Source organism: Pleurodeles waltl, chromosome 5 (genome assembly GCF_031143425.1).
Source record: "Pleurodeles waltl isolate 20211129_DDA chromosome 5, aPleWal1.hap1.20221129, whole genome shotgun sequence".
In the NCBI taxonomy this organism is placed as follows: Eukaryota; Metazoa; Chordata; class Amphibia; order Caudata; family Salamandridae; genus Pleurodeles; species Pleurodeles waltl.
In genome coordinates, this window is record NC_090444.1 from 571,680,212 (window position 1) to 571,699,997 (window position 19,786).

The following is a 19,786-nucleotide window of genomic DNA, read 5'->3' on the forward strand; positions in this document are numbered from 1 at the left end:
TGCTGGATCAACGTACAGATCTCATCACCAGAAATAAATTCAGACTGCAGCATACTCTTATCCGATTGTAGAAAATGGGAATGAAAAAAGATATTTCATTTTTATTTTTTATTTTTTTATTCAGTGTTTTCAATGAGCAATACAAAAGCATTGCATAACACAATAAACAAAACTAACTGCACGGCAGATTAGCGGTGCACCTCCGTAGAACCACATTTTGTCCAGTGCAATAGCCAGTGTTCTTGTAATTCATCATTAATCTAGATGCCATCAGCGATTGTGAGAGCACATAAAATATCAGAAGGGGGTGAGAACCACAGGCAAAACCAGGAGGGGAAAGAGAAGAAAACACCAGGATGTTCGCATTTCAGACTCTGGCATCGCCCCAGCTGTCACCTCATCGCCACACAGGCAGGGGAGTGATCGATCAGGGCCATGCATACCAGCACCACCCCCTTCAATTCCCTATATATCGCAAAACTGTGCCCTTCTCCCTACCAGGGACCCCATATAGCCACTAACTGAGCTCTGATGGTCCACAATCATCACCACTCCTCACCCCTCCTCCACCCGCCGCCCCCCTGTGGGCATCCTCCTGGAGAGCACCATTCACTCAGAGCATTACACTACAGCACCTGGCCGCTGTTCCTGGTCATCAGAGCCCAGTTGTTTTGCCCATCCATATCTTCACTCTCAGGCTCACCTCCCAGATGCTTAATCATAGTGCTCCAAGCTTCCAGATCTCGCTCAGCATTCTCATCCCTCCGAACCCAGAGTCTATACTCCTCAGCTGTATCCCATTCCACCAGATCAGCCATCCATTTTTCACAGGACGGAGGAGTTGGGCTAGCCAATGAATAGCAATATGGCGCTTCACTAGTATCAACCCCAGCTGTGCAAACCGACAGGTCATTTTCCGTCCTTTTTTGGAGAGAGGCAGCAATCCCAACAAACAGTGTCACATCATCATGTATATTTCAACTACGGTAACACCTCTCATCACTCTTTTTATCTCACACCAAAACGACAAATAGCCAAGTAACATGGGCAAAATTGGCAGGAGAGGCACCGCAGCCGCCTCAGTTGTCAGTTTGTGCCGGAAATATTCTATGCAGTTGCTGTGACATCAGATACGCCCTATGCAAATAGTAAAACTGTGCCAGTTTAAATCTGGCATTACTGGATCCTTCCTGCACCAGTCATGTGCCATGGCCCAATCCCTGTCCTCCATGGGTAACTCTAGATAAGCATCCCACAGTGCACGCATCCCCGAGATATCTACACATCTATCACTTTTTAGACCAGCATACACCCGTGAGAGAAGCCGCCGAGCCCGCATTCAACAATACCTGGAATAAGTGGAAATAATATATTTCTGATTGCAGTGCACCACCGGAAGCATGACACTAGTGTCAGACAAAGTCATGTTAGACGAGGAATTGAGAAAGCCCTTTGGGGTGCTCACAGTTTAGAAAAACTGGCCTAGGATCAGGAAACTAAACTTTTTGACATCTTCGGACCACAATAAATCACAACTAGAAGCCAGGGAACCTCCAAGGCAATTCTACAAATTGTACCTCAATAATATACCTCAGAGTGTCCAAACAAGTAGATACAATATGAACTCCACATGTTTAATTTCCTCTGCAAATGCATTTTTCAAAATGAGCAAAAACACACTAGTATGAGACCCAGGTTGTGTTCAGAAATCAATAGATAATCATGTGAAATCGGAGCTCTCAGTAAAAGTAAAGGGACTGAAGTAATAACTGGTTGACATTGGCCTATAACAAAGCAGCAATTGTGCTTGGTATGGACAAAGCTAGAGACCAGGGGTCTTTGTGACCAAAGATGATAGTAAATGCATAAATGCTATAAAAACCGGTGCTGTGTTTGTTCCAGAGTTGATGTTGTCTACTGGGTAGTGGTATTATGCCTGTAGAAATATTTTAGTTCTGCTAAAAAGTGTAGGCAGTCCCACTTCTAGTTCAAGAAGTGTACGTGCTTGGGGTCTGGAAGTGCCTGTCTATAGAAAACACTGGACTAGGGAAGATGCAGCCTAGTTTCCATATGGAGCTACGTTCCCACTGAGTAAACTCTGCTGATCCCCAGTGGATCTGCAGACCACAGGATAAGAATCGCTGAGCTGGGCGATATGACTTGCAGTGCATTAATATGACATCAAGGCAGAGACTCTTGTTGGGGCATGTAGGAAGTTGGCTCTGTATGCACTATTTTAAAGTAAGAAATAGCATGCACAGAATCCAAGGGTTCCCCTTAGAGGTAAGATAGTGGCAAAAAGAGATAATTCTAATGCTCTATTTTGTGGTAGTGTGGTCGAGCAGTAGGTTTATCAGAGGGTAGTGTTAAGCATTTGTTGTACACACACAGGAAATAAGTGGGGAACACACACTCAGACAATTCCAGGCCAATAGGTTTTTATATAGAAAAATATATTTTCTTAGTTTATTTTAAGACCCACAGGTTCAAGATTTACAAACAATACTTTAAATGAAAGGTGTTTCACTTCGGAACTTTAGGAACTTTGAATCAGCAAAATAGCATATACAGTTTTCACACAAATGGCAATAAGCTATTTTAAAACTAGACAGTGCAATTTTCAACAGTTCCTGGGGGGGGTAAGTGTTTGTTAGTTTTGCAGGTAAGTAAACCACCTACAGCGTTCAAAGTTGGGTCCAAGGTAGCCCACCGTTGGGGGTTCAGAGCAACCCCAAAGTTATCACACCAGCAGCTCAGGGCCGGTCAGGTGCAGAGGTCAAAGTGGTGCTCAAAACGCATAGGCTTCAATGGAGAAGGGGGTGCCCCGGTTCCAGTCTGCCAGCAGGTAAGTACCCGCGTCTTCGGAGGGCAGACCAGGTTGGTTTTGTTGGGCACCGGGGGGGGACACAAGTCCGCACAAAAAGTACACCCTCAGCGGCACGGGGAAGGCCGGGTGCAGTGTGTAAACAGGGGTCGGGTTTACAATGGAGTTCAATGGGAGACTCAGGGGTCTCTTCAGCGAAGCAGGCAGGCAAGGGGGGGGGCTCCTCGGGGTAGCCACCACCTGGGCAAGGGAGAGGGCCACCTGGGGGTCGCTTCTGTACTGGAGGTTGGATCCTTCAGGTCCTGGGGGCTGCGGGTGCAGTGTCTTTACCAGGCGTCGGGTTCTTTGAAGCAGGCAGTCGCGGTCAGGGGGAGCCTCCGGATTCCCTCTGCAGGCGTCGCTGGGGAGGGTCAATTCTGGCTACTCACAGGGTCGTAGTCGCCAGGGAGTCCTCCCTGTAGTGTTGGTTCTCCGCAAGTCGAGCCGGGAGCGTCGGGTGCAGAGTGCAAAGTCTCACGCTTCCGGCGGGAAACGTGTATTCTTTAAAAGTTTAGATGCAGGGTAGTCCTCTGAGGCTTCAGAGGTCGCTGGACCCTGTGGAACGCGTCGCTGTTGCAGTTTTTCTTGAAGTGGGGAGACAGGCTGGTAGGGCTGGGGCCAAAGCAGTTGGTGTCTCTGTCTTCTCTGCAGGGCTTTCAGGTCAGCAGTCCTTCTTCGTCTTCAGGTTGCAGGATTCTATCTTGCTAGGTTCTGGGAGCCCCTAAATACTCAATTTAGGGGTGTGTTTAGGTCTGGGGGGTTAGTAGCCAATGGCTACTAGCCCTGAGGGTGGCTACACCCTCTTTGTGCCTCCTCCCTGAGGGGAGTGGGGCACGTCCCTAATCGTATTGGGGGGATCCTCCATCTGCAAGATGGAGGATTTCTAAAAGTCAGAGTCACCTCAGCTCAGGACACATTAGGGGCTGTCCTGACTGGCCAGTGACTCCTCCTTCTTTTTCTCATTATCTCCTCCGGCCTTGCTGCCAAAAGTGGGGGCGTGGCCGGAGGGAGCGGGCAACTCCACTAGCTGGAGTGCCCTGTGGTGCTGTAACAAAGGGGGTGAGCCTTTGAGGCTCACCGCCAGGTGTTACAGTTCCTGCAGGGGGAGGTGAGAGGCACCTCCACCCAGTACAGGCTTTGTTACTAGCCACAGAGTGACAAAGGCACTCTTCCCCATGTGGCCAGCAACATGTCTGGTGTGTGGCAGGCTGGTAAAACTAGTCAGCCCACACTGGAAGTCGGGTATGTTTTCAGGGGGCATCTCTAAGATGCCCTCTGGGGTGTATTTCACAATAAAATGTACACTGCCATCAGTGTGCATTTATTGTGCTGAGAAGTTTGATACCAAACCACCCAGTTTTCAGTGTAGCCATTATGGTGCTGTGGAGTTCGTGTTTGACAGACTCCCAGACCATATACTCTTATGGCTACCCTGCACTTACAATGTCTAAGGTTTTGCTTAGACACTGTAGGGGCATAGTGCTCATGCACTTATGCCTTCACCTATGGTATAGTGCACCCTGCCTTAGGGCTGTAAGGCCTGCTAGAGGGGTGACTTATCTATGCCATAGGCAGTGTGAGGTTGGCATGACACCCTGAGGGGAGTGCCATGTCGACTTAGTCGTTTTCTCCCCACCAGCACACACAAGCTGGCAAGCAGTGTGTCTGTGCTGAGTGAGGGGTCTCCAGGGTGGCATAAGACATGCTGCAGCCCTTAGAGACTTTCATTGGCATCAGTGTCCTTGGTACCAGGGGTACCAGTTACAAGGGACTTACCTGGATGCCAGGGTGTGCCAATTGTGGAAACAAAGGTACAGGTTAGGGAAAGAACACTGGTGCTTGGGCCTGGTTAGCAGGCCTCAGCACACTTTTAAATCATAACTTGGCATCAGCAAAGGCAAAAAGTCAGGGGGTAACCATGCCAAGGAGGCATTTCCCTACACAACACCCCCTCTCCCCCCCCCCCCCCCCCCCCCCACCACCCCAAACGAAAGAGGATGAGACTAACCTTGCCCAAGAGAGTCTTCATTTTCTAAGTGGAAGAACCTGGAAAGGCCATCTGCATTGGCATGGGCAGTCCCAGGTCTGTGTTCCACTATAAAGTCCATTCCCTGTAGGGAGATGGACGACCTCAACAGTTTTGGATTTTCACCTTTCATTTGCATTAGCCATCTGAGAGGTCTGTGGTCAGTTTGGACTACAAAGTGAGTACCAAAGAGGCATGGTCTCAGCTTCTTCAGGGACCAATCCACAGCAAAGGCCTCCCTCTCAATGGCACTCCAACACTGCTCCCTGGGGAGTAACCTCCTGCTAATGAAAGCAACAGGCTGGTCAAGGCCATCATCATTTGTTTGGGACAAAACTGCCCCATCCCATGTTCAGAGGCATCAGTCTGCACAATGAACTGCTTGGAGTAATCAGGAGCTTTGAGAACTGGTGCTGTGCACATAGCTTGTTTCAGGGTGTCAAAGGCCTGTTGGCATTCCACAGTCCAGTTTACTTTCTTGGGCATTTTCTTGGACATAAGTTCTGTGAGGTGTGTCACTATTGATCCATAACCCTTCACAAACCTCCTGTAGTACCCAGTCAAGCCAAGGAATTCCCTGACTTGAGTCTGGGTTTTTGGCGCTGCTCAGTCCAGAATAGTCTGGATCTTGGGCTGGAGTGGCTGAACTTGGCCTCCACCTACAAGGCGTACAAGTAAACCACTGTTCCCTGCCCTATCTGACATTTGGATGCCTTGATAGAGAGGCCTGCTGCTTGCAGGGCCTTCAAAACCTTCTTCAGGTGGACCAGGTGATCCTGCCAGCTGGAGCTAAAGACAGCAATATCGTCAAGATAAGCTGCACTAAAGGACTCCAAGCCAGCAAGAACTTGATTCACCAACCTTTGGAAAGTGGCAGGGGCATTCTTTAAACCAAAGGGCATAACAGTAAACTGATAATGCCCATCAGGTGTGGAGAATGCTGTCTTTTCTTTTGCTCCTGGTGCCATTTTGTTTTGCCAGTACCCTTCTGTCAAGTCAAAGGTACTTAAGTATCTGGCAGAACCTAGTTTGTCTATCAATTCATCTGCCCTTGGAATGGGATGGTCATCTGCCTTGGTGACAGAATTAAGTCCTCTGTAGTCCACACAAAACCTCATCTCTCTCTTTACATCTTTGGTGTGAGGTTTGGGGACTAAGACCACTGGGCTAGCCCAGGGGCTGTCAGAGTGCTCAATGACTCCCAATTCCAGCATCTTGTGGACTTCCACCTTGATGCTTTCCTTAACTTGGTCAGACTGTCTGAAAATTTGTTTTTTGACAGGCATGCTGTCTCCTGTGTCCACATCATGGGTACACAGGTGTGTCTGACCAGGGGTTAGGGAAAAGAGCTCAGAAAACTGTTGCAGGACCTTCCTACAGTCAGATTGCTGTTGTCCAGAGAGGGTGTCTGAGTAGATCACTCCATCAACTGAGCCATCTTTAGGGTCTGTGGAGAGGAGATCAGGGAGAGGTTCACTCTCAGCTTCCTGGTCCTCATCTGTTACCATCAACAGATTCACATCTGCCCTGTCATGGAAGAGTTTGAGGCGGTTCACATGGATTACCCTTTTGGGGGTCCTGCTAGTGCCTATGTCTACCAGGTAGGTGACCTGACTCTTCCTTTCTAGCACTGGGTAAGGGCCACTTCATCTGTCCTGAAGTGCACTGGGAGCCACAGGCTCCAGAACCCAGACTTTCTGCCTTGGCTGAAACTCAACCATGGCAGCCTTTTGGTCATACCACATCTTCTGGAGTTGTTGGCTGGCCTCAAGGTTTTTGCTTGCCTTTTCCATGTACTCTGCCATCCTTGAACGTAGGCCTAGTACATAGTCCACTATATCTTGTTTAGGCTCATGAAGAGGTCTCTCCCAGCCTTCTTTTACAAGAGCTAGTGGTCCCCTGACAGGATGGCCAAACAGAAGTTCAGAAGGGGAAAACCCTACTCCCTTCTGAGGCACCTCTCTGTAGGCGAAAAGCAAACATGGCAAGAGGACATCCCATCTCTTTTTGGGTTTTTCAGGGAGCCCCATGATCATGCCTTTCAATTACTTGTTAAATCTTTCTACAAGACCATTGGTTTGTGGATGGTATGGTGTGGGGAATTTGTAAGTCACCCCACACTTATTCCACATATGCTTCAGGTATGCTGACATGAAGTTGGTACCTCTGTCAGACACCACCTCCTTAAGAAATCCCACTCTGGTAAAAAAATACCAATGAGTGCTTTGGCTACTGCAGGGGCAATAGTTGACCTAAGGGGAATTGCTTCAGGGTATCTAGTAGCATGATCCACTACTACTAGTATGTATTGGTTCACTGAGGCTGTGGGAGGTTCAAGTGGACCCACTATGTCCACACCCACTCTTTCAAAGGGGACCCCCACCACTGGAAGTGGAATGAGGGGGGCTTTAGGGTGTCCGCCTGTCTTACCACTGGCTTGACAGGTGGCGCAGGAGACACAAAACTCCTTTACCTTCTGGGACATGTTGGGCCAATAGAAATGGTTGACTAACCTCTCCCAAGTCTTGGTCCGTTACAAATGGCCAGGAAGAGGAATATCATGAGCTAAGGTCAGAATGAACCTCCTAAACTCCTGATGCACTACCACTCTCCTAATGGCACTAGGTTTGGGATCTCTTGCCTCAGTGTAGAGGAGTCCATCTTCCCAATAGACTCTGTGTTCCTGTTATTTTTCCTTTGGACTCTTCAGCAGCTTGCTACCTAAAGCCTTCAAGAGAGGGACAGGTTTCTTGCCCTTTAAACAACTGTTCCCTTGTGGGTCCCCCTGGGCTTAGGAGCTCAACCTGATAAGGTTCTAACTCCATGGGCTCAGTTCCCTCAGAGGGCAGAACTTCTTCCTGGGAAGAGAGGTTCTCTTTCTCTTGTTGTGTTGAAGCTGGTTCCCCAGTCTTCTTTGCTTTTCTCTTGGAGGGTTGTGCCCTTTTTCCAGGCTCCAACACCACTTTTTCACCCTGAGCCTTGCACTGTGCCCTTGTCTTGACACACACCAGTTCAGGGATACCCAGCATGGCTGCATGGGTTTTGAGTTCTACCTCAGCCCATGCTGAGGACTCCATGTCATTTCCAAGCAAACAGTCTACAGGGATATTTGAGGAGACCACCACCTGTTTCAGGCCATTGACCCCTCCCCACTCTAAAGTTACCATAGCCATGGGATGTACTTTAGTCTGATTGTCAGCGTTGGTGACTGGATAAGTTTGTCCAGCCAGGTATTGACCAGGGGAAACCAGTTTCTCTGTCATCATGGTGACACTGGCACCTGTATCCCTCAGGCCTTCTACACTTGTCCCATTAATTAAGAGTTGCTGTCTGTATTTTTGCATATTAGGGGGCCAGGCAGCCAGTGTGGCTAAGTCCACCCTCAGAGACTAATGTAGCTTCAGTGTGAACCCTGATTTGCTCTGGGCACACTGTTGATCCCACTTGGAGACTGGCCATTCCATTGTTAGCTGGAGTAGAGTTAGAAGTGGAACCTTTCTTGGGACAGGCCTTGTCTCCAGTTTGTTGTCCTTGCTGATTACAGCTACGACACCAGGCCTTTTTGGAATCAAAGTTTTTACCCTTGTACCCAAAATTGGATTGTGAAGAGGCTCTGGACCCTCCCTCCTGACCAGGTTTTTGGGGCCCTACAGAAGACTCTTTACTTTTTCCCTTGGATGTCTCAACACTCTTCCCCTGGGGAGTCTTTGTGACCCCTTTCTTTTGGTCACCCCCTGTGGAAGTCTTGGTCACCCTAGTCTTGACCCAATGGTCCGCCTTCTTTCCCAATTCTTAGGGAGAAATTGGTCCTAGGTCTACCAGATGCGATGCAGTTTATCATTGAAACAATTACTTAACAGGTGTTCTTTCACAAATAAATTGTACAGCCCATCATAATCATTTACACCACTGCCATGAATCCAACCATCCAGTGTTTTAACTGAGTAGTCAACAAATCAACCCAGGTCTGGCTCGAGGATTTTTGAGCCCCCCTGAACCTAATCCTGTACTCCTCAGTTGAGAATCCAAAGCCCTCAATCAGGGTAGCCTTCATGAGGTCATAGGATTCTGCATCTTTTCCAGAGAGTGTGAGGAGTCTATCCCTACACTTTCCAGTGAACATTTCCCAAAGGAGAGCACCCCAGTGAGATCTGTTTACTTTTCTGGTTGCACAAGCCCTCTCAAAAGCTGTGAACCATTTGGTGATGTCATCACCATCTTCATATTTAGTTACAATCCCTATTGGGATTTTCAACTGGTCAGGAGAATCTCTGACCCTATTTATGTTGCTGCCACCATTGATGGGACCAAAACCCATCTCTTGTCTTTCCCTTTCTATGGGTAGGAGCTGTCTCTCTATAGCCAATCTTTTGGCCATCCTGGCTAGCAGGAGGTCCTCTTCATCGAGGCTGCCCTCAGTGCTTCCAGAGTTGCTGGACTCTCCTGTGAGAGAAGCAGCATCTCTAACTATCACTTGTAGAGACAGGGTTTGAGGGACCCTGGTCTCCCTAACTAGGAGTGGGGGTGGGAAATCTTCCACGTCACTAGCTTCCCCCTCTGGGAGGGTATCCTCAGAGGAGTTGTTTTTAGCAAACTCTGCCAAAAGCTCCTGGAGCTGTACTTTGGTAGGGTTTGAACCAGTTTTAATCTTTTTGATTTTGCAGAGAGACCCTAACTCTGACATCCTAAGATGCAGGTAAGGGGTGAGGTTGAGTTCCATCACTATCTCTTCTGCAGTAGACATTATGTTTCTAAAAGTTGGAATACTTTTTAAGAATCTAAAACTATCTCTAGAACTTAATTCAAACTTTACAAAACTTTTAAACTCTAAAAGAAATGCTAACAGGGACTAACACAAGGCCCTAGCAGGACTTTTGAAAATTTAGAAAAATAGCTCAAATTTCAAAAATCTGTTTCTAATGACAATTTTTAGAATTTAGTCGTGTGATCAGGTATTTGCTGAGTAGTCTAGCAAATGCAAAGTCTTGTACCCCACCGCTGATCCACCAATGTAGGAAGTTGGCTCTGTATGCACTATTTCAAAGTAAGAAATAGCATGCACAGAGTCCAAGGGTTCCCCTTAGAGGTAAGATAGTGGCAAAAAGAGAAAATTCTAATGCTCTATTTTGTGGTAGTGTGGTCGAGCAGTAGGCTTATCAGAGGGTAGTGTTAAGCATTTGTTGTACACACACAGGCAGTAAGTGGGGAACACACACTCAAAGACAATTTCATGCTAGTAGGTTTTTATATAGAAAAATATATTTTCTTAGTTTATTTTAAGAACCACAGATTCAAGATTTACAAACAATACTTTAAATGAAAGGTGTTTCACTTCGGAACTTTAGGAACTTTGAATTAGCAAAATAGCATATACAGTTTTCACACAAATGGCAATAAGCTATTTTAAAACTAGACACAGTGCAATTTTCAACAGTTCCTGGGGGAGGTAAGTGTTTGTTAGTTTTGCAGGTAAGTAAACTACCTACAGGGTTCAAAGTTGGGTCCAAGGTAGCCCACCGTTGGGGGTTCAGAGCAACCCCAAAGTTACCACACCAGCAGCTCAGGGCCGGTCAGGTGCAGAGGTCAAAGTGGTGCCCAAAACGCATAGGCTTCAAAGGAGAAGGGGGTGCCCCGGTTCCAGGCTGCCAGCAGGTAAGTACCCGCGTCTTCGGAGGGCAGACCAGGGGGGTTTTGTAGGGCACTGGGGGGACAAAAAGTACACCCTCCGCGGCACGGGGCGGCCGGGTGCAATGTGTAAACAGGCGTTGGGTTTACAATGGAGTTCAATGGGAGACCCAGGGGTCTCTTCAGCGAAGCAGGCAGGCAAGGGGGGGGCTCCTCGGGGTAGCCACCACCTGGGCAAGGGAGAGGGCCACCTGGGGGTTGCTTCTGTACTGGAGGTCGGATCCTTCAGGTCCTGGGGGCTGCGGGTGCAGTGTCTTTACCAGGCGTCGGGTTCTTTGAAGCAGGCAGTCGTGGTCAGGGGGAGCCTCTGGATTCCCTCTGCAGGCATCGCTGGGGGGTGTCTCAGGGGGGTCAACTCTGGCTACTCACAGGGTCGTAGTCGCCGGGGAGCCCTCCCTGTAGTGTTGGTTCTCCGCAGGTCGAGCCGAGGGCGTCGGGTGCAGAGTGCAAAGTCTCACGCTTCCGGCGGGAAACGTGTATTCTTTAAAAGTTGCTTCTTTGTTGCAAAGATGTTTCTTCTTTGGAGCAGAGCCGCTGTCCCCGGGAGTTCTTGGTCCTTTTAGATGCAGGGTATTCCTCTGAGGCTTCAGAGGTCGCTGGACCCTGTGGAACGCGTCGCTGTTGCAGTTTTTCTTGAAGTGGGGAGACAGGCCGGTAGGGCTGGGGCCAAAGCAGTTGGTGTCTCCGTCTTCTCTGCAGGGCTTTCAGGTCAGCCGTCCTTCTTCGTCTTCAGGTTGCAGGAATCTATCTTGCTAGGTTCTGGGAGCCCCTAAATACTCCATTTAGGGGTGTGTTTAGGTCTGGGGGGTTAGTAGCCAATGGCTACCAGCCCTGAGGGTGGCTACACCCTCTTTGTGCCTCCTCCCTGAGGGGAGGGGGGCACATCCCTAATCCTATTGGGGGGATCCTCCATCTGCAAGATGGAGGATTTCTAAAAGTCAGAGTCACCTCAGCTCAGGACACCTTAGGGGCTGTCCTGACTGGCCAGTGACTCCTCCTTGTTTTTCTCATTATCTCCTCCGGCCTTGCCGCCAAAAGTAGGGCCGTGGCCGGAGGGGGCGGGCAACTCCACTAGCCTGGAGTGCCCTGGGGTGCTCTAACAAAGGGGGGTGAGCCTTTGAGGCTCACCGCCAGGTGTTACAGTTCCTGCAGGGGGAGGTGAGAGGCACCTCCACCCAGTACAGGCTTTGTTACTAGCCACAGAGTGACAAAGGCACTCTCCCCATGTGGCCAGCAACATGTCTGGTGTGTGGCAGGCTGGTAAAACTAGTCAGCCCACACTGGAAGTCGGGTATGTTTTCAGGGGGCATCTCTAAGATGCCCTCTGGGGTGTATTTCACAATAAAATGTACACTACCATCAGTGTGCATTTATTGTGCTGAGAAGTTTGCTACCAAACTTCCCAGTTTTCAGTGTAGCCATTATGGTGCTGTGGAGTTCGTGTTTGACAGACTCCCAGACCATATACTCTTATGGCTACCCTGCACTTACAATGTCTAAGGTTTTGCTTAGACACTGTAGGGGCATAGTGCTCATGCACTTATGCCCTCACCTATGGTATAGTGCACCCTGCCTTAGGGCTGTAAGGCCTGCTAGAGGGGTGACTTATCTATGCCATAGGCAGTATGAGGTTGGCATGGCACCCTGAGGGGAGTGCCATGTCGACTTAGTTGTTTTCTCCCCACCAGCACACACAAGCTGGCAAGCAGTGTGTCTGTGCTAAGTGAGGGGTCTCCAGGGTGGCATAAGACATGCTGCAGCCCTTAGAGACCTTCCCTTGCATCAGGGCCCTTGGTACCAGGGGTACCAGTTACAAGGGACTTACCTGGATGCCAGGGTGTGCCAATTGTGGAAACAAAGGTACAGGTTAGGGAAAGAATACTGGTGCTTGGGCCTGGTTAGCAGGCCTCAGCACACTTTCAAATCATAACTTAGCATCAGCAAAGGCAAAACGTCAGGGGGTAACCATGCCAAGGAGGCATTTCCTTACAGGGCATGTCCAGCATTGTGTCATTATTGTAATGTTTAACATGTAGTTTATTTCTTCCACTGTTTATGCAGCAGGCAAGATTTCTTGCTCGCCCCCTCGCTGCTTTGATCATTTATGCCTGATCAGTAGAGGATGAAAGGTCTCTGCCAAGGGGGTATTATCTGCTCTCTTGCGATTGTAATGGACTGTGACAAATTGGAACTTGCTGTAACAATTGTAGGCTTTACCAGTAAAAGCTAACAACATCAGTTTCTGTTTACCCTGAGAATCACATTGTATTTAACTGTTTCTGACTATGTTGGGTTTTGGAATTATCTTCTTTGCTGGAAATGTTATACAGCAGATGCTGAGTCTTCTGGCATTTCAAATCCTCAGGCGGAACATTGAGTTGGAAAGCACATCTAAGTGGACGTGGGGGAAAATATTTGAAACTTAACTTTCAGTAGAAAGTTCTTTTGTGTTGTTTTCATGTTGGAACATATCTTCTTCTTAAATGTTCTTCATTTCATTTAAGTTACTACAAACTGGGCGAATGGAGAGGATGACCATGTAGTTGGAAAAGCTGAGTATGATTTTACCGCTGCTTCGGACGAAGAATTATCATTCTATCGTGGAGACATGCTTAATTTAGCTCCCAAAGGTACGTTGATCAGCAATGCAGAACGTTTCAAGGAAGCTGTTGTGAGCAGTTAAGTAAAGGAGAAAATTGCTTTGCTTCGAACCTCCTTTTTTTTTCTTTATTGCAATGTGAAAAATATACTGTGTATTGGCAGTCTAGTACTTAAACAATTTGCTGTATGAATTTGGCTTACTTTTATCCTTAATTATAACTCCAGTGATATGCGCTTGCACCAAGTTGTTTCTCTAGCAGTTTAAAATGTTTAAATTCCTGGTGACATAGCTAACAGAGCTCGCAATCGCATTCACTTAATAGATATCGGCAGCATTCTTGAGTTCCTTTGGAAGAAGTTCCAGATCATCAATGCGAGCTTTAGAACCCCATGTGTCTGTAGGTTCAACAGGATTAGTATGTGGTAATATTTTGTAAATTAATTACTCCCTTTTTTAAGCATATTTTATTGCATTTTTATGTTATTACAATTCATATCGTATCAGTCATTACAAAACAAATCAGGTTGCTGTTACATATATAGGGGATCTTATGTTCTTCATGCAATAACCAATCTTTAAGATCATTACAGCGGATTGTGGGACAGCATTTTCGGTAAAAGCCTCATAGCCTTCCTCTACCCCTAAAACAACTTATAACAACAAGATGCGTCCCCCTTCGATGAAAACAGTAATACAGACTAAATTGCAAGGGTGCCAGCTCTTAGGTTCACCACATAGTAATGTATTAGATAGCATATTTTCATGAATGTCTACAGTACCTGTCGTTTCTTGGGGGGTAGGTTAACACTCATCCTCACTACTGTGGATGGTCTGCTGTTTAAATTGTTCCAAGAGTAGGTCCCATTCCATAGCAATAGGTGTCTTGCACAGCCCTCTGCATTCTTCACTATTCAAAGCGCTGCTCTCTGCTAGTCCCCATCCTGCCACCTCCTCCCTCCAGTGTGCTAGCTGTGGACGTTTGGGAGATTTCCAACATCTAGTTAGTAAGCACTTGGCCAGCAGTAATGCTAAATCAGTGAATCGTTTGAGTACCTTGTCCTTCTGGGGCCGAGGGCAAAGACCCGATATGCAGGAGTGAGGTGTCCGCCAATGTAATTGCCTTGTAAGAGTTGTTAGAGACCGGGCTATTCCTCCCAGTAGTTCGCTAAGCCCGGACAGGACCAGAGCCTATGAAGCAGGCCTGCCTCAGCATTGCTGCAACAGGGTCACCGCCTGGAAATATTTTATTTATCTGACCTGGGAGTAAGATATGCCCTGTGAAAGATGGAGAACTGAATACATTTGAACCGCGTTTTGCGAGACTGTGTTTTGGGGGACAGCAACAGAAATTCCCAGTCCTTGTTGAAGATAACAAGACAAATCCTCTTCCCATTTGGTGCGGAGGGGTATTAATGTGGTCCCTGTGTGAGCTTTAATTTCCCTGATATAACCACTTAATTGGGTGAGAGCTGTGGCCCATTGTGTGCAGCGCTTTAAGGAGTTATGTGTGGTCAGTTCCTGCCCATCAGGCACCCAGTGGCGATAGACATAATGTAATATACTAGCATGTATTAAAAATGAGTTGTCGGGTAAACCATGGGTAGCTATACAATCTGTGTGCGTCATTAGTGTCCCATCTGAAAATAAATTTGAGTGTGTCAGCGACTCGGACTGTTCCCATACTTCTAATCGATTTGCCGTTAACGTGCCTACCGGAAGCGGGAGACCTCGTAGTGGTACATTCGACGCATATGGGACAGGAGTATGCTAGGCGCTAGTATTGTAAAGTAACAAGCAGTAGTAGTGATGGTATCGGACAGTGTGGCCCCAGGACATGACAATCTGTGCACTTGTCCAATATGAACATGGGCTTCTGAGTATCCTATTTCATGTAGATCATGGCCCACGAGCCAGTGTGCTAGCCATTGCAGTTGACGTGCTATGGGATATCCTTTAAGGTCTGGGGCGCCCATACGTCCCCATTGCACAGGCTGCTGCAGTTTATCAAGGCTAACCAACGGCAGCCGTGTCCCCATGCTAACTCTCAGCAAAGTGCTCAGAGGCTTAAACAGCTGGGCAGGGATCACGACCGGCAGAAAGTAAAATAGTAGAAGCCTGGGTAGAAGCACCTTCTTTGTCAGGGCAAGTGTTCCGGCCGCCGACAGTGGTAGTGTCATCCAGAACCCCCCTGGGGGTTTAAGAGCGTTAACAGTCTATTATATCCCGTGACTCGCGATATATTTGGATGTCCAAGTATTTAGAAGTGGACGGGCTGTCTGAATTGTGGCAGCTCCGAACATCAAGAATGGCGGCAGTGGATTGGAAGAGAAGGAGGCGGCGCCCGATTTATCGGCGTTGATGTGGAGCCTGGACAAATGGCCAAACTGTGACATTATTTCAGCCATGTCTGCCAAGTCCTGGCGTAGATCCTTCAGGTATAAGATCGTGTCATCTGCACAAACAGAAACTGCAGGGACCGTACTATTCAGTGGGATTCCCCAGGCCGGTGAACTCCTGTTGCAGTAATTGTGCCAGGGGCTCAATTGCCGACACACACAGAAAGAGCCCAAGTGGGCATCCCTGGCGTGTACCACGGGAGATAGTGTATGTCACAGAGAAGCAGGACCCCGTCCTCGCTATAGCCGTACGTTTTGCATATAGGAGCTGCACCCAGTTAATAAAAGAGGTAGGTATACCAAATCGAGCTAGCACTTCAGACATGAAATCCCTGCTAAGGGTGTCGAATGTCTGGCGGATATCCAGGGCCAGACAGCCATCGGATAGATAACTACCTCGTGAGGCATCCATCACATAAAACAATCGATGCATATTCAGTGATGTATGACGTTTGGGAATGAAGCCCCATTGATCATTATGATGGAGTCGCAGCAGCGTTAGCAATCGACAAGCTAAGATTGTACTCAGTATCTTATATTCAGTGTTAACGATCGATAACGGCCTATAAGACATTGTCTGCTGGTGGTGGACCGGTGTTTTAACAGGGATGTGACAAAGGCTTGCTGTGTCGAGAGTGGAAGGTAACCTGCCTGTAAGGAGGCAGCAAATCATTTTTCTAAACTTGGGGCCAGTTTATTAATGTAGAATGAGTAAAACTCAACGGGCACTCAATCAATCCCTCGGAGTCTGGAGTTTCATGACGTGCCATGTCTTAAATGGCCCCTCTTATCTCACCTGTTGTGATTGGAGCTCCCAAGGATTTTCGAACAGTCGTTGTCACTTGGGGTAGCTGTACCCTTCCCAAATTACGAGATATTGCCCCTACGGTGGGAGAGGGTGCTCTTGTGTATAGGTTCATGTAAAATTCCCAGAACACAGTATTGATTTCTGCCCGTGTGGAAACAGTTCTCGATGTCAGGGACTCACTTGAAAGGATCGTCGGAGGGGATAGGAGGGGGTACACCAGTCGGGCTAGCAAAGTGCCCAGTTTATCATTTTCTGCGTGGACTCTATGCTGGTGCTCCCCATAGTCCGAGCCACAGGTGTTCAGTCTGTTCATTGTGTGCTATTCTCTCTGCCTGCAATAGTGAGCTATCTACTTCTTTCCTGTCCGCTGCCTTCTCCATCTGGGTCATTTTATTCTCTATACGCTCAAGTGCCGATCGTATTTCCTGGCGCACTCCCACTAATGGATGTTCTCCGAACTATTACCTTAAAAGCCCCCTATTCTATTAGTGGGGAAGAGGTGGAACCTTCATTTTCCCTGAAATAAGTATCAATGGCCAAAGAGTCAAGGAAAGGGGCATCTTCTCAGTGTCGGCTGCATCCTCCATGTAGGAAATGGAGCAGACATTCGACTCCAGGTAAATATCATCTCTAACGGATTGTGGTCAGAAAATGTTTGTAGTGTGCGGGATATGGGGTTGTAGGTGTGAGGAGCAGAGGAACCTGTCAAGGCGAGAGTCCAGTAAGCGGTGGCAGGGGTAGAAAGAGTACTCGCGCAACCCTACTGTGGGGGCACGCCAGTGATCAGTCAGTGTTCAACTCGTCATCCTTTGTTGGAGGACTTTAGCTTCGCAGGCAGTCACAGCTGTGGGGAGCGGGAGGTGAGATGGGTCTAGAGCAGAGGTCTTCAATCTGGGGGTCGTGACCCCCAGGGGGGCCGTGGAGACCTGTAAAGGGGGTCGCACATTCCCCCAGCTGATCCTTAAAATGCCTCAGCTGAACTTTAATTTGAGTCTCCTGTGCTGTGAAAGCCGCACAGACAGCTAAGGAGACTTTCAGCCCAGGGCTTCTGCTTCCTGAATGAAAAGCAAATGTGCTCTATGAGCTGATCTGCAAATGTAAAGGGTGCTTGGGAGCAGCTTTAAATGATCAAAGCTTTGTGAGGACAAACATTTTTTTTGTTTTGAGGGGTAGTGCGAAGAGTTAACAACTGAGCTGTAAAGTGCATGCTTTTAATTGTAATTGTATTTACACAGTGCTTACTTCACCTGGAGGTGTTGAAGGGACAGCTATTAAAAAAAAAAGGTATTGCATATGCTCTGATATTACTTAAATCCACATTCTGGAAGCACAGTTTTATAATAAACCTTTTTGTAGTGGCCTATATTATACTTCGTGCTTGCAAGTATAAAATAATGCCTTTTTATATATTCACAGTGCTTTCTGTCACAGGCTGTGACCTCATGGCACTAAAAATACACGTCACTATTCTCAACTGTACTGACAAAGATTTAGTTCTGTTGCTCTCCGGTTAAACACAGACCTCTGCAGTGCATTAACTAGTAGAGGTTTCATAATGCACTACAGTGCATTTCCCAATGAGTAACCACTTTATTTTATTTATTTTTCATTTCAGCTGGCTCTTATTTTATATGTAGCTACCTGGCTGTGAAAGACTTAAAAAAAATAATTAGAGAATATTTTGTGTTGATTTATGAGAGGCTTGCGCTGCTGGAGCATCACTTTTTTTGATGCTCCAGCATCACAAGCCACTCAATCGTACCTATGAACTGACTCAAAGCCAGCCTGAGTGGATTGAATGGCCTTGTAGACATGGAGTAAGGCAAGGCAGTGCAAGTCGCTGCATTGCCTTACTTTGCGTCAAGGCGGTGTTCCACTGGCGTAGTGGTGGGTGTTCCTATGCAACACAGATGGATTTTGATGCTGCCACAGATTTACAAAATCACGTAAACTGGAGCAGTACCAAAACCTTACGTCTCCCCAGAGCACGCATAATGAGGAGAAATGTTTCAATTTCTCCTTGTTTTTTTCTCTTTCCATGTGTGCTGCTATCTGCCACACATGTAGAAAGAGGTACAATGCCTTTCTGGATTGTTTTTGTGCAGGAAGGTGCCCCTTCCTGCACAAATACAATCCTGCCCATGTTGGCACTAGGCAGCAATTGTGCGCCAGCGCAGGGGAAAAGGACAGAAATGTACTGTATTTCATAAATACTGTCCATTCCTGCCCTTTTGTATTGGAGTGTGGCAGTGTAGCAAGAAGACTTGCAGCTCTGCCCCATGTCAATTCCTAATAAATGAGGACCTTTGTTTTTATCCACACCCTTGACCACGCCCCCACACTCACTGATCTTTGATTTGCTAAACACAGTTTAATATTATTTCCTCACAGTAAAAATGATTTGCTGTGTGAAATGGGGATGTTTATTATTGTTGATGATGAGGAGTACCAGGTTCTAGAAATTTTTATCAGGAGGGTGTCCTTACACCTAATTTTTTTTAAGAGGGGGTCCAGGCATCAAAAAGTTTGAAGACCTCTGGTCTAGAGAGATGTCTAATACTGCATTACAGTCCCTCTCAGCATCCATGGGTACTGCACCCAGTCCACCAAGATTATTGCCAAGTGCACTCAATAAGTCTCCTGGTTCGTATTGGGGCATAAATGCACCCCAGCACCAGGGGGCTGCCATCTAGTGCCCCTCTTACTATTACCTATTATATAATATCTACCTTGGGCGTCTACACGAGTGTCGTGGGGCGCAAAGGGTATCCCAGATCCAAATCGCAGCTCCAGCTCAATTTGATGTGTAAAAAAAAAACTACCCCTCTATTTTTTTTCTGTAGCTTTTGCACCTTTGTTTCTATTAGATGGGTTTCTTGCTAATATAAAATCTGTGCACTCCTCCTATGCAATTGGGCTAACACTCTATGGCATTTGTGCAATGAGTGCTCAATCCTCTAACATTCCAGGTAAGAATGTTATATGATTTTTGGACTGTAGACATAGTATTTGTGGCTAAGACTGCAAGGCCGGAGTTGTAATGAGCGTGGCCTAATTAAGTTGCATGACAATGGAGGTGACTGCAATATTTGAACTAAACTTATTACCCAATTTAAGGTCCAATACCTATCAAGCGTTCAACCAAACATCAAAACGAGCTGTAAGAACATTAACAACAAACATTTGTCTTCGCTGGGGTTATCCATATTTAACATCTACAGATGGAGAAAGTAAAATAAACAAGAGGAAGAGGTCAGCCCAGGCCCGGGAACACATCTCAACAATAATTGTAGGATAATGAGGCCATTCACAAATCACAATCATTTAGGGAAGGGGCTTTGTGAAATGTACAGTTAGTGACAACCAAGATGTAGGAAGTTGGCTCTGTAAATACTATCTCAAAGTG

General features: G+C 47.2%; 1 protein-coding gene across 1 annotated transcript in view; it reads left to right on the forward strand.

Annotated features, from left to right (window-relative positions):
- Positions 1–19,786, forward strand: part of PEX13 (peroxisomal biogenesis factor 13) — a 108,435-nt gene that overhangs the window by 67,234 nt on the left and 21,415 nt on the right. Inside the window, exon 3 of the mRNA XM_069234386.1 lies at positions 13,079–13,204. Coding sequence (XP_069090487.1) covers positions 13,079–13,204 — 126 coding nt within the window. The remainder of the gene's footprint in view (positions 1–13,078; positions 13,205–19,786) is intronic.